The following is an 18001-nucleotide window of genomic DNA, read 5'->3' on the forward strand; positions in this document are numbered from 1 at the left end:
ACAAAAACGTTTTGCTGGAACTTTAAACAAATGCGCATTGGCAGAGGTTTTAGCACACCCTGGTATGCAACACTATCTCACATCTGACGCAACCAACTATTCATCAATCAACTATTAGTGAGAAAAAAGAGTTATACATATTATAGTAGCCTTCAATAAAATTGCTTTCTGTTAAATGGGTCTCATCGAATTTTCAGGTTGGCCACCCACCAGCAATAAGATTACTCACAAAAGCATCTTAATCAGTTTCGCTTTCAAGATATCAGATGGCGTAATTGATGCTTAAAAATGTTCGAATCTCAATCTGTCCTAATTTTCCAAGCTTTTTTACGCTCATCCACAGGTGCAAAAACCTAAGCAGCTAGTCAGTACCTGAATATTGCGCATTGGCGGAAGTTTGATTAGACCTTAGTATGCAGTACTGTCTCACTATGCTCGCAAAACCTGTTAACAATCAACCAACAAACGAAAAAAACAGTGGAATAACTGCCAGCAAAGGTGATAGCAGTACTCCACCACGGTCAACATTACTCAATGAAGTGTATGCAGTCAACCTTATCCGCGCACACGCTGATTTCGGCGGGAGTAAACCTTACAGCGTTAGGGGGCGTGGCAGTTTCCAATCATTGTATATATATCATTGGTGCCACTAATGGCAATGAACTGGGTAAGAAAAGATCTTTCCATTCATTTCCTTCCAACGCAAAGGACAGGAAGGCTTTGGAATGCAGAGTAAGAAGGCAGGACTTCAAGCCTACTTCCACAAGCTTCATTTGCTCCTCATCGCCGACCTCACTGCAGTTGCAGTGACTTTAAAAGTCCAGAAATCACAGTGAGCCGAGCTGCAAGTCGGCAGCAAAAGACCCGATGAATCGCGAGCGAGTGCATGGGAGAGTGGAAAGAATGTCAAAGACAAGAAAAAAATGCATTGATCAGTCCAAATACTGTCAGGTCGTGGAGTACAAAGCCTTGAACAGGCTAAAAGCACCAATGTTGTGTACAATGAAAATTTGGTCCTACCACTTTTGCAAGGAAGATTTTGCTGCTAGTGCATTATAGATACACCAATACAGTTTAGAAAATCACGTCTCAAGAGAGGTGCGATTCCTAGTCACAATCTCCGTGGTGAAGCAAAAATGCGCGCATTGCAAAAAGGCGGACCCCGAACTCCATGCCGTGTCAACTGTCTTCCTCCAATGTTGTGGATGCTGCTCATGCAAATCCTACAATGTCATCTGGTGATCCTGATATATAATCCCCATCGTGTAGCCTTAAAATGGCATCTTCAAAGCCATCACCTGAATCTTAGGGTTAGATGCCAACAGAGTTAGTCATATGCAGATTAGCTACCTTGCCCACAGAACATCAGAACAGCGAGAATGTGCAGAATGGGGTAAATACATAGGGCTCATCGACTCACAATAAGTAGCAATTTTGGTAGGGTTTTGGACTGCTTTGAGGGGACCAAGACAGCAGGTACTCCATATCCACCATCTCTTTTCAAATCACTTCAAGGACAGTACAGTATAGGAACAGGGATTCAATATTGCGGGGGTCATCGCACGAAGAAAGGCCTATTCAAGACTACTATGTAGCATCACTCATGTGAATGTAGCAAAGATTAGTCTTGTTCTAAATTTACCATGTGGATGTCTGGGTGCTTCACCTGATTGAGGGATTCTAGCTGAGCAGACCTCATCTGCAGTTGTTGTGCTTGAGGTAAAGTGCCCCTAGAAATATCGTAACAACACAGTCGATGAGTTCATGAAATATAAACTTGGGCAGAAATCACAGAAAAACAGTTTATATTTGACTGCTACTGGATAATTACAAGTAAATCACTCTTATTGGCAACAAATTCAGGCCCAAATGTATGCCACAAATAGTCCTGCCTTCTTACTCTGCATTCTCGAACCTTCCTGTGCTTTGGGTTGGAAGGAAATGAATGGTAAGATCTGTTCTTACCCAGTTCATTGCCATTGGTGGCACTGCATTTATAAACACAGCAGTATTTCGGCATTATATTTTAGTATATGTTACTAAATATTTTATTTCCTTTCCTATAATTCTATTATTGATGAAAAAATAAACATTTAACTGTAATCTTTTTGTTTTTATACAGTCCTATACGGCTATAGTAATACATCGTAGTGCCAAACTGCCAACTAGGCCTAGGTAAAGGCAGCGTCTTCCGTTGCTGCGCCGTATCCATGGCCATTGTCTCTCGACCAATCAGCGTAAAGTTTGGTTCACGGCCGTATAGTAATAGGCCTTTTGCAGGACTTCGATCACGTGACTAGGTCGCATAGCAACCACAAATTGGTTAGCAAGCTACTTTCTCGCGCACCTGCTTCAGTGCTAAATATCGCATATTGTACTGTTGATTTCTGGTTGTAAACGTTTCGGAAATTTGTTGTAGAAGTCATCAGAGATTCACCTATGCTAGATGTCAATCATGTACAAAGCATTTAGAATGATATCGTCAGAATTACGCAGAAATCCATCGGTAACGTAGTCGTATTACGGTACTCAACTCCGATCATATGTACTTAAATTTATGCATTTGAAGTAAAGCGATTGGTTTATATTCTGGTAAGAGTATTTGTTAGTTCAAGCAGAACTATTTCTCTGTTGTGGAGCCTGATTTTGGATGGAAGATATGACTGAAGCAGCCGGGACCCGCAAGGATCAGGATATACTGTCTGCTGGTTTGGGTGCTGCTATAAAATCGCTGAACACATCGGAAGTATCTTTTGGGAAAACCTTCCATCAAGACTAAGCAAAGCAGTGCACTTTATTGTTGCCTTATACAATGCCGATCTTATTAGCACTACTTCACAACTGCGATTGAAGTGGATTTGGCAAATCACACGCGATTTTGATAAATAGTTGATGTCACATATGTGCGCTATTTAGCGAACTAAGGGAAGTAACTATCAAATAACTCTTAGAGCAGCTCAAACGCAGTGACAAGATCGGTCATCCTATACCCAGAGGTGGTCAACGTGGTCATTGTTATTGGGAACCGAGTACAAGTAATGCCTCAATTTATACTCCAGTACAAGTAGCACTAATTACTTCCTGGACATGTCCAAAGTACTTCAAGTGGAAGTAGAAATGAATTTCTGAAAATAAGTCAAGAAATTCGTTACATGAAGTAGAAATTAATGCCACGTGACAACTGTAAACATTTCATGTTGCATCTTCTTGATCAACGCAAAAGGGTGATGACACCACAAATATGTGCAATTTTCAAAAATTAATTTAGTTACCGTGGTACTGGGGCTATTTTGCCCAGTTGTTATGACAACCTCACGCTTGAAGGGGATGCAATCATGCGCCAAAGCTACTTTCTAGTTGACAAAATCCCCAACCTGACAAAAAAAGTACTACCTAAAAAGTGTCAAGTTGAAGTGGAAGTAGCCTAAACTCAAAATGACGCTAGTACTCAGGTAAAATAGTACTTCGTTGCTGACACCCTCTGTGTATTGGTTCAACTATCGAATGTGACTATGGAACGGAAACTCCCGTTTTCCCATTGTTAGGTCACGCTCGACTGAATCTAGCGGCTTTGGTCAATCGCAGCGCAACAATCGAACAATTTGCCTTAGATTAAATGGCATATCACACTTATAGGTACTCGACTTTGATAACAAAATTACTAGACTAATCAGTTAGTGGTAATCTTGAAACTTGCTACAGTGTTAGATAACATCATCAAGATATACAATTCGGAAGCTAGTCACTCAGTTGGGTATGCAACACAATCAAAATCCACATAGACCGATAGCGGCTTTTACGAGAAATCCGTTACGCGCTAGGCTGCGCGCACCTATATACTCGACATTGACAGCGAAATTACTGCCCTAGTCAGCTATAGTGGTGATTTTGAAACTTGCTACAGTGTTCGATAACATCTTCAAGATATACAATTCGGAAGCTAGTCGCTCATCTGGGTATGCAACCCAATCAAAATCCACATTGACCGATACCGGCTTTTGCGAAAAATACGCTACGCGCTAGGCTGCGCGCACCTATATACTCGCGTAAAATCTATTATGCGATAGCGCACTTTGCGCACACCTATACAATATACAAACACACGCAACTTCCAATGGGCATTTCAGCGTCGGGCATTACCGCTCCATGACGCTCCGAGACATATACAGACCGAAAACTTCGATATATATATACGTAGGCCTATACGCCTAATTGTCCATAGGCCCCTAAAAGGCTTGCACCGAATGTTCCTATCCTGGTAATCTGAACCCGACAAGACAAATGCCTATCCGCAAGGAAAATGTAATTGCCACTTGGCAGTGAAGAAACACCGATTTGGAATCCTGTCCCTCTTTTAGTTTTGTACGTTTGGGCGATTTCAACTTCTTTTGACATAGCTGACAGGAGGTCACGAAACCGCACGAAACATTTTTGCGCTATGCGCGTTTAGGCGGAGCAACGCGCGCCCCTAAACAGTAAAATAATTTTCGATGATAAGTCGCGGGAAACACGACCAACCGGTTGGGGGCTTCGCACGCCAGAAGTTGGGTTCATCACCCTATTGGAGGCCCAAGACCAACGTTTTTGGGGGCCTGCCGAAGTGCTGTTACGGTCCTGCATCCAACCTATAACTGCTGAACTGATTTTACGCAAAAACCGGGATTGCTTATAGATTTTGAAGGTGTTTCTATAGCGGGAGATGACGAGACTTCGTATCTATTATTCGGATTACGCGTTCTAACTCTGTGCGTAAGTTAAAGGCTCTTCCTACACAGTTGGGTTAGTAATTTTGTTACCGAAGTCGAGTATGTATTCTATAGGCGCACTTGCGCTTGTCGGTCTATGTTTATTTTGATTGTGTTGAATACCGAGATGAGCGACTAAATTTCGAATTGTATATCTTGATGATGTCATCTAACACTACAGCAAGTTTCAAGATTGCCACTAACTGGTTAGGGTGGTAATTTCGTTATCGAAGTCGAGTACCAATAAGTGTGATATGCCATTTAATCTAAGGCAAATTGTTCGATTGTTGCGCGGCGATTGACCAAAGCCGCTAGATTCAGTCGAGCGTGACCTAACAATGGGAAAACGGGAGTTTCCGTTCCATAGTCACATTCGATAGTTCAACTATAGAAATTAAACATGGAACGGCAACGACCGATTTTGCAGCTTCGTTCCGCTTCGCCGAGGCTGGAGTGGAGAGTGGATTTGCGTAAGCGACTGTAGGATTTCTGGCAATCCAAAAGCTATCTTCCCGAGCACAGAAATTATTGAATATGGTCTTGATCGAAAGCCACTGTTGCACCGATTCCGAAAATATAAATTAAAATAATGATCAGACACTGATCCACCTAGAATCCGTCCTCCAAGTCGAAATATCGGCATTGTTCGAACAATCAGAGAGTCGCAACGGGTCATTGTTATGGTCATTGTGTTGCGGTTACCCGATTGTTCTGAACAATGCCGATATTTCAGACTTGGAGGACAGATTCTAGGTGGATCAGTGCCTGGTCATAATTTAAATTTATATTTTCGGAATCGGTGCAACAGTAGCTTTCGATCAAGACCAGATTCAATAATTTCTGCGCTCGGGAAGATAGCTTTTGGATTGCCAGAAATCCTACAGTCGCTTACGCAAAACAAATCTCCTCTCCAGCCTCTGCGAAGCGGAACGAAGCTGCAAAATCGGTCGTTGCCGTTCCATGTTTAATTTCTATAGTTCAACCGTTCAACCAACTCAGAAACATCCTCTAAAGACGACGAACATTGTTTCTTTTGCATTGACTCCGTAATATTCTGAACTTATGATATTCTTTGATTCATTGAATTTACAAATAAACTTGGAAAGAAGTGCAATTTATTAATTTTTGTGCATTCGATACCCAGAGCATAAGAAATAGTTGAAGAAAAATGCATGTTAACCTTATCAAGTTCAATAACTGCCGAGACTCTTATGCCTGTGTATTTTCATCTACCTCCATAGCCAATTGTCTAGACAGATTCATAGCATCTACGGAAGAGCGCTTGTCTTGCTGTACACAAATGAAATATCATTTTCGAAGCAGACATCAACATCGGGAAAGAAGTTCACGACAGTTAGTCAGTGGCCAGATATTCTGCTGACATTTTCTGTTGGCATGAAACCACGCTGCCTTCTACTGCATGACCGAATTTTATGTGGTGATAATAATTGGCTCCAGGCTGAATTCTTGACGAGGGCATCATCAATTTCTCAGTTGCCTATGTTCGGCTCTCTTGGGATAATCCATCAGATCATTAATTCGTATACATGTGGTATAGCCATGTCTTGAAACTCAAGATATTTAAACTGTGCCAAAAAGTGAAGTAATCCAATCCAGGCAATCAATCAAGTAATCCAGGCCTCGGGACAGTTTGTTGCACCCTCAATTGGAGCTGATGATCATTTTTCTTTGGGTAGTGGCACTTGGCAGCATGACAGAATGATCAATAACTTGTAATATAGGTGTAGAGGTCTAAATATTTTGAATTGTTTAACTGAGAAGCCATACAATAGCATAGGATGTTTAATATATATATAGTATGTAGCACATGGCATGAATTCCTAACACATCAACGTACTGGCACTGGCAGTCATTGTCTCTAGGCTTAAAAATAGCAGTATCCTATATATATTGCAATCGATATCAATCATCAAAATGCTGCAATGATTACCAACTACCACTACAATACAACTATAGTATAGTATACTTACTATCCACACCTAACTTAATGCTGCAATAAATATCACGCAGTCAATGTCCTGCAATGTCGAATTTTGTGTCATAAAATCATATAGTTGACTACCAAATAACGGCTACAATGTCGATCATTTTGACACAAGGAGTTTACATAGTTCATGAATCGAAGACATCAAACATATTTGAATCCTTGCGCATTTCCATGACACTTGCGTTTTATATAAAACGTTTACAGCCCGAAAACGATAATATACTGTATCCGAAATACGGCTACGTTAACGACGGATTTCTGCGTAATTCTGACGATATCATTCTATATGCTTGGTACAGGATTGGCATCTAGCATAGGTGAATCTCTGATGACTTGTACAACAAATTTCCGAAACGTTTACAACCAGATATCAACAGTACAATATGCGATATTTAGCACTGAAGCAGGTGCGCGAGAAAGTAGCTTGCTAACCAATTTGTGGTTGCTATGCGACCTGGTCACGTGATCGAAGTCCTGCAAAAGGCCTATCTAGAGTCTGTCAGCCGTCAGTAACATCCGATGTAGCAACGAAGACATATAGGTGCCGCCGTGCCGGCTTGTGACGTCATGCTGAATACTTGTCAATTGTCGACAACATCATAGTTGCACTATAGAGTATGACTCATACTCATACTCTATAGTTGCACTAGAACGCACTTTACTCTATGCCATTGCTGTGCAGCACAGCATGTCAGGCCTGCTGTTCAATTATGATAAATCAGCAGATGTGGTTGTTGCATATATCTAATGTCATCTTATGAAATAGGTCGGAGCCGGAGCTACTCCTCAAATAACGAGCTCCAGCTCCGGCTCCGGCTCCGGCTGAATTTTATGTAGAGCTCCGGCTCCGGCTCCAGCTCCGGTGAAAATGCACGGCTCCGGGGCTCCGGCTCCGGCTCCAAAGCCCTGGTTCAATCCCCAGTTTTGTGTACCGGGACTACTCTGACTTTTTTTTAGATAGCTTAAGTAGACACCATATTCTATCGTGAAGTTGAAAAATTGGCGATATACTGTCCGATGTGCAATTGTGCATATAAGCTTATCCTTTTTAAAAACCATGATGGGATTTGGTCCATAGCCGACGACCTTGCGCGTGTTCAATTTGTAGATAGGCCTAGGCCTAGCTACTTCGACTTCGTCGTGGTCGTAGGTTCAAGTACAATAGACTAAGATGATATCGATCTCGTCTCCGTCCTGACATAGGTGCGCAGTGCGCACTACAAATATACGACACAAAGGGCGATTCTATCGAGTTAGTTAGGGGTGAGAATGCCACATGTCGAATTTCAAATGTCCATATCATCGCGTGCATATAATATGCTGTCCAACGGAAAAATAAGACTTCGTAGTCGCCACACCGGGTGAAACAATTAATGAAAATAACGGCATCTGGTTATATCGGGGTTGTAGGAAAGTGATGTGGAAGCAAGAACAATCTTCACTGACTGGGTGTATGATTGCATATGTAGAGTAAACCAAGACGTTGACAAGTCACATACAAAAGGCATCGATCGGCGTTGTCCAGCAATCTCAGCTGGTGTATTCCGCCTGTTACGAAAGTATAAATGATAAAACTTCACTTTCACTACTGGCATTACAGCAGGGTTGTAACCAAGTCACAAGGCTCCGAGTCACAAGTCAATTTCACTTTTATAATTTTGACTCGAGTCAAGTCGAGTCATTTTAAAATCACCACCGAGTCAAGTCCGAGTCCAAGTCATCGATCAGAGGGTCGAGTCCGAGTCATGGTATTATGACTCGACTCGAGTCCAAGTCAATACGTTGACTGCTCAGTTCCCAGCTAAAATCTTGTTAAACTCACTTTTTATTAATCTGTTTGGTGATTTTGAATGGTTCGCATATATAATATACTAATTTTCCTTACTTTTAGCAGGTTCTGATCGCATTCTCACGTGCTATTACCAATAAACTAAATCCCAATAGGGTGGTTACTTTACTATTCTTCGAAATAAGGATAAAATATCGGTCTTGCCCGTCTGCGTCTCGAGTCATATGACTTGGTTCGAGTCATGCGCAATGACTCGAGTCCAAGTCGAGTCAATACACAGATTGACTCGAGTCGAGTCGAGTCATTTCCGTATTTTGAGAAAATGACTCGAGTCAAGTCGAGTCATCAGAAAATCGTGACTCGAGTCGAGTCATGACTCGAGTCATTACAACCCTGCATTACAGGGATCTCTACAATCTACAATCTCTACACTGGCATCTACTGGCCACTGTCGCCCATTCTTTGCTGGCACCTAACGATTCCGAAGTGCTCCAATATGTACCGCCGAGCGGCTCTGTATGCAAGCGTTGCGTAACCTTGCCTGCATCTGATCAGATGTATTTGTTGTGGAATGGAAGAATAAGATCACTGCGGGATTGATTAAGTTATTTCGGCCGATTTGAGGTGGACAATTTCGGCGTTCTTCCGTAGCCATTCACCATTTCAGTTCCGAGAATCGGATAAATATGAACGATGCTGACTACGCGTTGGCTTTGTCACTTCAGCAACAGCTGTACGATGAATTCGGAGGGTCTAATGCTGGATTTCGGGCGAGTGAGAACTATCCTAATTCAAGCACATCGCAGTCTCGCTCAATCGTAGATTCAGAATGGGAATTATTGGATCCAAATCCTGACATCTTGGCTCTCTTTCAAGAATTCGACAAGACGTATTTTTGGAATAAATTGACCATGGTGGAGGTGAAATGGAGCAAAAGGATGACATTGTAAGTGCGGTATAAGTAATTATTCATTCGACTGTTGCTTTCTCATATTTACTTGTTTTCATTGCGAATATGTTACATTTTTTGCATTGCGAACGTGTTATATTATGTTATAAGTTTCATATTATAACCATCCTTTCAGGCTGTAGCTGACTTGATGATCTCCCGATCCCTTCGCTACAGCCTGGTTCTGAATTATATATACTTTGCTTTGTATTTATCTATCTGTGTATCATCAATGTTCATGGACCGAGTATATTCTCTCTCTCTCTCTCTCATGTTCACTTTTTTAACTATTTTTGAGAAAATAGATTATCATTTACAAATATACATGCCCATGGATGGCTTTTGTTATATTATCAGATGCCATCGTTTTCTATAGCGGTATAGGGTTACCGTACCATATTTTGTGAATCCGAAAAGAGGACACTTTCTCAAAATTTTCAGACAAAAAATATGACTATAATTCAACTCCAAATTGACCCAACTTTTTACTTGAATTTAGTGGTATGGTGTTGACTAAACAAAACTGGTCGTTTTTCTTGCCCTACTCCCGAAAGACCCGCTGGACTGTTACTTGAGTGCTGATTTCCTATATCTCAGTCCAATTTTTGCTTACATTTCACCAAAATTTTCAAAAAAGTCAAAAAAGCAGACAAATCCTCATAAAAGAGGACGTATGGTAACCCTACTATAGCCTGCTGCTCGTTCTGTGAATATCATATTGGCAGTAAAGATAGACGTTCAAAAATCGGTTAATTAATCATTACCAAGCACGATCATCTTCTATACATCAAATGCCGACGCCTTCTGTATTTCATGATTGATGAAATGAACAAATCTCTCTTACACTGCTGTTATGCTATGAATTCATCGATATGTTCAACATTCAATGCTAAAATTTTTAACTCGTTTCAATGCGTGTACTTTGTAACCGCATCCAATCAATAATTTGGTGTCTGTAAAATTTGTCTGTCCACATTTTTATTTGCGATTTCACATAAATTCCCGCTCTCTCTCCCTCCTCTTTGTCTTCGAGGCTATTGTGACTTGCTTATTTCACCGACATTTATTCTGTATTTACTCATTTAGTGAGCAGTACTGCTGCCAATGAAGTCTGTTTCACTGCTTGTGATTGTCATGTATGGGATGTTGCAATGTGACTGTATTAATGTACATTTTCAGATGTGCCGGACTTTGTCGCTACGAAGGATACGGAGGACTTTGCTCGATATCCCTTAGTCAACCATTGCTCAAACTCCGTCCAAGGAAAGACTTGGTAGAGACGCTATTGGTAATTATCGTGTGGCATAATCGGATTATTTGAAATGATTCTGTTGAATGACTTACTGTCACATTTGTCGTGTTGTGGATGCTGAAATTTCTCAAGTCATTTTCGACTAGTGAATCAACATCTCTTTTAAAAATGATATTGTGATGAGCCTTTTTTTAATAATCCATAAAATCAAAGTAAACGTAGGTGGGTGAAATTCGCTTTCAAAATGTAATGCAATAGATTTTCTACCGTAGACCTATTCCTGGTATTTAGTGAGGTGATTTTTCAGCATGAAATGATTCACGCCTACCTTTTCGTCACACAAAACAACCGAGATCACGATGCCCACGGTCCGGAGTTCTGTAAACATATGAGACGCCTAAATCAAGCAACCGGCTCCAATATTACTGTAAGTGAGTTAATTGATAAGGATGTCAGCACTATGAAGTAATTGATAGACTGTGCTATGTCTTATGTCTTATCTGTCTGCTTGCATGGACTAAATACCAGTAATAGTTGCTCAAAATATTGTGCACTAGTATCATAATTTTTTATATTTCTCCCTAAATTGCGTTGTGCCACACTTTTGTTAAGCGACCCAGATATCAAAAACGCTGTGAAATGACCTACCACACTAATGTACACCAGTCCAGTAGTTGCAAGACTAAGGTGACATATCCTCTCATTAAGAATAACAGTTTTCATTTGCGATATCCACGGCTATGGTTATTATCCCCTTGACCCTAATCAGAGCAAGGCGATGCTCACCGACTAGTTGTGCAATTTTGTCAAAAATATTCATCTACGGAGTAGGCTAACCATATGCACATTTTAGTGTTTCTGTCTTTTATCTAAGCTTTGCTTAAAAGTATCATTTATGACATTAAATTTTGTGCCCTAGGATTCAAAATATCCAATTCCAGTTGAAATTCAAGATTTTCCCTTTTTTGACTATATTTGTAGGCCAGGGTCATGCTAATCAGACTACTAATTGTTCGATTATACATATTCATCTACTCAAGACACATAATGAATGTACAAAGCGATTTCCAAGACACAATACTATGTAATGAGCTGATAGTAAGATGCCAAAACGACCAGTTTCGGTCTGGCATATCTGGCATCCATCCGATGTATCATATATCACAACTACCTCCAACTCCCTAGGGGAGTTCTTATCTGTCTTTTCATAGAATGATTGTTGTGTTTTATCTGATGAAATTCGTGATAAGCTGTACTGGCTTGAGTTAATTGGATTAACCCAGTTCTGGGTATGCTGTATGAATAAGAGTTTTGTATTGATGTTCCCAAATATTTCCTCTGCCAGTGATGTGAGGTACTCCCTGCTGCTAGTGCTAGTATGCTACATAGAATGCTGCTCTCTGGACAAACGTGAGTAGGTTCTCTGTGTATACTCTGCTGATATTATGAAGTATAAACAGAGAAGGAAAGTACAGATATAGATGGTTATCATGTTGTTGCCAGAATTATGTGCTGTGTAATTGCTCATCTCTCTGCCACTTGACCTAGCCTATATTATTGTCCTTTAAGATATACCACAGTTTTCATGATGAGGTGAATGAAATGAGGAAGCATTGGTGGAGATGCCAGGGGCCATGTAAATCACAACCTCCTTATTTCGGCTACGTGAAGAGAGCCATGAATCGAGCTCCTTCGTCAAAGTAAGTTTGATATCGCTGCATAGTCTTGTAAAACTCCCAATCTAATTGTTAATCCATCAGCGATAATTGGTGGGCGGATCATGAGAGAAAATGTGGCGGAAAGTACGTCAAGATCAAAGAACCGGAGAATTATAGAAAAAAGGAACCCAAAACTGCAACCGGAAAACAGAAGAGTGAGTGATCTCAAAATCTGATATTTATATCCGTGCAAAGATAATTCATTTTCACTCTTAATTATAATTGTATGTGCAATTGTGCATTTTTAAATAATGATTGTTGATATATAATATTCTTTCCAATTCTCTACCAGTTGCTGACGATTAGCCCTGACAAGTGCCGGTCGAAAATGTTTGGGTTTATTTCGATATCAATATACTATTCAATTGTATAAAAGAATTTAGGACAAAAATTGTATTTCTACCCAATCACAACTAGACGTATCAATTTCTAAGACATGAAAAAACTACGTCGAGTGAAAGTGAAATGACTAGTCAAGAATGTAGTTTCAAATAGTAGATGTCGTCGGCGAGTGTCAGCTGAAAATATTCGATTTCATTTCAATAATTCAATATGAATATATACTATTCAATAGTCAAAAGAAGTCTTGTGTAAGTAACCTACTTGAGTAAGTAGGCCTACTCTGAAAAAGTAAGTGCGTTACTCAATTGATATCGTGAAGTTAATTTTCTCTGTGGGGAATTAACTTGTAGTTTGTTGACCAACCATGACCAATGGTATTACAACATTTCCAATACAAACAGTCCGCTCATACTGTCAGAGTCATTGATGATACGTTTTTTGCGACAGATTCGCCAGACATTTCCAAGTTCCTCACGCAACCGAGCAAGCCTCCGGCAAAGCCAAGCTTTCGCGACAATTGGCAGCTTGCGAAAAACGACAAGGCAGGATCGTCGGGACATAAACTGGGAGGCAGTAAAACCACGACGGAAAACGGCAGAGGGATACCGACAGCTAGTCGACTTTTAGCAGGAGTCTCGGGCCATGTCACGCAGCCGATAAAAAGCGTTAATAAGCATGATTCTACGGCGGGTGATGTTATAAATAAATCGGAAAATAGTCACAAGTCAGCTGTAACTACCGCGAGGGCAAACACGCAAAACAAAAGTACCGCAAATGTTTCAAAGGCGGAAAACGTACACGGCAGATGGAACCATTTGTTTACTGTGAAAAGGCGGGAAAATCGGCCGGAAAGCAATTTCCGCGAATTTCTTCGCAAGGCAAAGAAACGCAAAAGAAAATCGGTCAGCTCGGGAGCGCCTGCTTTTGACAGCATCCAGCCTATATTGTGCTTCAGCAAAAGAGTGATTCGGTTTGTAGACGCAGACGACGAAGATTCTAACAAAGAGAACACTGTCCCCGAGCCTCGTAGACACACCATTGTAAAGCGCGAAGAAAACCCCGTACGTTCAGAAGAAACCGTAACGAACACTGTCCCTGAGCCTCGTAGGAACACGATTGTAAAACGCGAAGAAAACCCGCTACGCTCAGAAGAAACGGCAACGAAAACTGTGAAAAACGAGCCTAATATTGTGGATGAGGACGAGGATTTGTTCTGGCAGGGAATAACTATCGACCTGGACGACATGAGCGATAACGACGACGTGCTTGACGACGAATTTGGCTGCGCCGTCGATATGCTGGCGGAATACGTAACAAAAAATTCTCAATCCGACCCGAGTGAGAGTAAAAAAATGAAAAGTGAACTCGAGGATCAACCGTCAACTTCGTTTTCTGTCAAAAGTGGAGGTGTTAACGGAAAGGTAGAGGCGCCTTCGGATTGTCACAAACAATCGCTGAAACGACTTCCATCGTTCTCCGATGATGTGGATGGTTTTGGGTGCGCCCGTGAAGATGCTAGCCATGCGAAAATCGTAAAAACTGAATTTGTAACCGGTTGTGACTCTGAGGAGTTTGATTTTCCCGTTGTTAGTAAAATTACGAAGCAAAATACTTCGTTCCGAAGTGGAAACTTTTCCTCGAGCTCAACGTGCAAGGAAGAGAAACCCGGAGATCCTTTTGACGTGCAACGAAAGGCTAAACGTCTCCCGTCTTTTAGCGATGACGAAGACGTGACGTTGACTCAAGTTTGGGAGCGTCGCAATCGAGCGAAGGTGATAAAACTGGAGTCCCACTCGAAACCTCACGACTCTGCTTTGCCGACTTCCAGTAGGAACGTAATTCCAAGCCCTGCGCGTGATGGGATAGTGAAAGTAAAAAAAGAACAACCGCCTACGATGTCTCCGAGACTATCGTCAATTACAGCAAATACTTCATCTGCCCTAAATGGATCCGGTGATAAGTTTGAACCCTCAAACAGTCGTGATCTCGATAATACGATTCCTTCAAAGCACTCTCGAGTCTCCTGTCCGATCTGTGGTGTCTTCTGTTCGGCAGAGACGATCAACGAGCATGTTGACGATTGTCTTTCTAACGGAACGGCGTCCGGACCGCGGCCTAAAGACGTAAAATCCGAACCCGGATCTGCGACCTCAGATCCGCCGCGCAAAAACAGCGGCATCGCATCTGACTCAATGTCCGGCGAAAATGCGTCGTGTTCGCGAAATATTGCCGAAGAGACAGACGATTATTTGGACGAATCAGTACCGCGGCTTAGTCTACCGTCTGAAAACGCTAGCGATACGTCGCACGCTTCGTGCCCCATATGCGGCATTCTGTGTCCTGCCGAGACGATCAATATGCATATCGATGATTGTCTGTCCTTGAAAGCCATCAGCGAAGCTAACTGGGACTGAGGGCGAACCTGATGTGGAATGCGGGCTATCATTTTTAGGGCTACCCGGCATTTGAGTAAAGTTTAGCATGCCGCACTTGAGCATGTGACTTTATAACCCTTGAAATAGGCCTTGCTCCGAAAGTTACCCTGACCCTCACCCTTGCCGCAACCTTACCCTAATCTAGCCCAACCAGGACTTGAATTCACATGCTCCAGTGTCACATGCTCGTATGTCTAACAGACCCGTTTTTAGACTCTACTCGCCAAAAGTTATCACTTTCGCTCAGTCCCCGTCATGGCATGATTAACTTCTGGAGTGCAAATACTAGTGTTTGTATCGTCAGGTGTGGCTATTCTGACGTGGGATGAGCGCTAGAAATATTTTTAAAGTGAGTGCAGATCTTAAGATATAGGCAATGTATTTTTGTAGTTTCGGTTGCAACATTTCACAGGCTAAATTAGATTAAGAACCCCTGCTGTACCGTGTGCTGATAGTGACATCTGCTAAGCTATTAGCGCGCGACTGCCTTACTTTATCGTGCGGTTGCGCCAAAACCGCTCATAATAGTTTCTGTGCTCTTTGCTGTGTTTCTCCTTTGTCGTTTTCCTGCCACGTTTTAATGATTTGAATCGCTTGAGGGCTTCTTGTGCAATAGGCGTCACTCGGAAATCCTTCTGTAACGTACCTCCCTTCGCGATTCAATCTTTTTCTTCCTGTGCAGCTTATGATTTGTATTCGTCGTTCATGGTACTTCTCTATGTAGCTTCGTTTCGTAAGGATTTTGCGCTTGTCTGGTCAATGCGGCGGCTGTTTCTATTTTTCGTTTCGTTCACCCGGGTACCTACGATAACTAGGCCCCGGTTGAACTTTTTGCTCACTGCTTTCTTCAACCGATATGGTTTTGTTTGCACGATGATTCACTTCTTGCAATAAATTCTTTCGCTCGATTTGAAAAACCGCAATCGTTGTTGTTGCATTGTAGTTAAAATAGTGCTTAGTTCTACCCGACTCAGTCGTTAAAACAGTACCAAATGGTCGAAAGACAGTCCCTCACCCCCCAAATTTTTCACTGGGACTGGGTGAAGTTGCCTCTTAACGCCACGCCACGATTGATCACAGCTGCAACCAGGGATGTGGAGTCGGAGTTTCGCTGAATTTTTTTCCTTAGTGGAGTTGGAGTCTCAAAATATATTTACCACTCGTCGGAGTCGTGATTAAAATACTGGCTGGAGTCGGGGTTGGGGTTTGTGAAAATGCTCCTCGTCCTCCAACTTCATTATTACGAAAGCAAGTGCTTTCAAAGGTCTCTTAAAATCACTAATAATAAACCAAATAGGAATTGTATTTACCAAGAATCACTGCTATTAGTAACGATACTGATAAAATTAGACATTTGCAAATTGCAAACCCGTACGCCTGGTAGATTTTTTATGTTAGACATCTATGCATTCTTAATATTAATTTCGTTGTTGTAAATAATTGATTGGTTGACTATACCCACAATTCGCTGACTTACTACTTGTAGTGCAGCGGTTCTCAACCGGGGATCCGCGGACCCCTAGGGTCGTTTTCTGCGGCCCCCGTCGGCATTTTGGATTTTCAAGTATTCGACAATATTTAACCGCCGCATTATTTTTTTAGATTTCAGAACTTGAAATTCGCCATAAAACTTCTCCAAAAACATTACCCGCTGCTTATCCATAACTCAAAATTGTGATTTGGGGCTGGGCGCGACCTTTTGCAGAATTACTCGAATTCAGACCAAATGGATGATAAAATAAAAATGACTCGAGTAGAGTCAGGTCAAACGTTACTATCAGAGAAGGACTTGTGACTCGGAACGAGGTGACTTGGTATACAACCAAGGACGCAACAAAATATCAGGCTGAATATATCAAAAGGTCGTGGCTTGCGTTGTGTAACGCATAGAGATAAGCAGGTCGGTATGGGAATGGCAACCATGGCATTCTGTTTTTCCCATTGATGTATTGTTAGTTACATCCTGCGTCATTTCGGGTCTACTCTCTTCATTCACTCAGAGGTGGTCAGTAACGAAGTACTTCTACTTTTGGAAGTACTCAAGTAGTTTTCCTCTACTCCTGGTACTTACTCAAGTAGATCTGATTATTTCTACTTCGTAATATTTTGTGATCTACTTACTTACTTTTCGCTACTTTAAGTTTGTCAAGTAGAAGTAGTTTAATCCCCCAATACGAAAGATAGCCTGAGGAATTTCGGGGCTGTTTTCACGAAGTACCAACATTTAATATTCATAAAAGTCAAGTAAAGCCCAGAAAGTTTGTTGTGCTTCGCGCACAGTAGTTATGGAGTGACAATTATGTTTTCAACAAAGTATCAGTGAATGTAATTTAGGTACCGGATTGCTTGGTTCCGCTCACCCGCATTGTCACCCATATCAAATATTTCCTCACAGTAAATATGGCCCACCACAACGTTTGAAACTACCGTTTCGCAATCTGGCAATTACCTATCATTTCGTAATCTAGCAGCCCATGACGTGTCCTGCTAATCTGGATAGTCTGGCGCTTTTTTTAACGTTACACCTGTTTTCTCAGATCACCTTTGAAGCTTTATGGATAGGGTTGGGACTTCGGGATCAAATTTGAAATCCCGGGATCGGGATTTTCCCGGGATTCTCGCTTCTTAATCCCGGGATTTCCCGGGATTGGAAAAGTATTGAAATACACATACAAGCTACACAATAGGGCTGTGCAAAAACAACCTTTTTTCCTGAATCTTGCTGGGTACGTTATAAAATCGTCAAGTTGCCTTAAAAAACGA

At 41.6% G+C, this 18001-nt stretch overlaps 1 protein-coding gene across 1 annotated transcript; it reads left to right on the forward strand.

Moving 5' to 3' along the window:
- Positions 1–8982: 8982 nt before the first annotated feature.
- LOC145441794 (uncharacterized) lies at positions 8983–16161 on the forward strand. Its single transcript, XM_080319734.1, has 6 exons — positions 8983–9488; positions 10671–10779; positions 11051–11170; positions 12313–12443; positions 12504–12616; positions 13251–16161. The coding sequence occupies exons 1-6, from the start codon at positions 9229–9231 to the stop codon at positions 15215–15217; spliced, it is 2700 nt and encodes an 899-aa protein (XP_080175860.1). The 5' UTR covers positions 8983–9228; the 3' UTR covers positions 15218–16161.
- The last annotated feature ends 1840 nt before the right edge of the window (positions 16162–18001 follow it).

This window comes from Botryllus schlosseri, chromosome 6, assembly GCF_051294905.1.
Source record: "Botryllus schlosseri isolate E-star chromosome 6, Bs_hap1, whole genome shotgun sequence".
NCBI classification, from domain to species: Eukaryota; Metazoa; Chordata; class Ascidiacea; order Stolidobranchia; family Styelidae; genus Botryllus; species Botryllus schlosseri.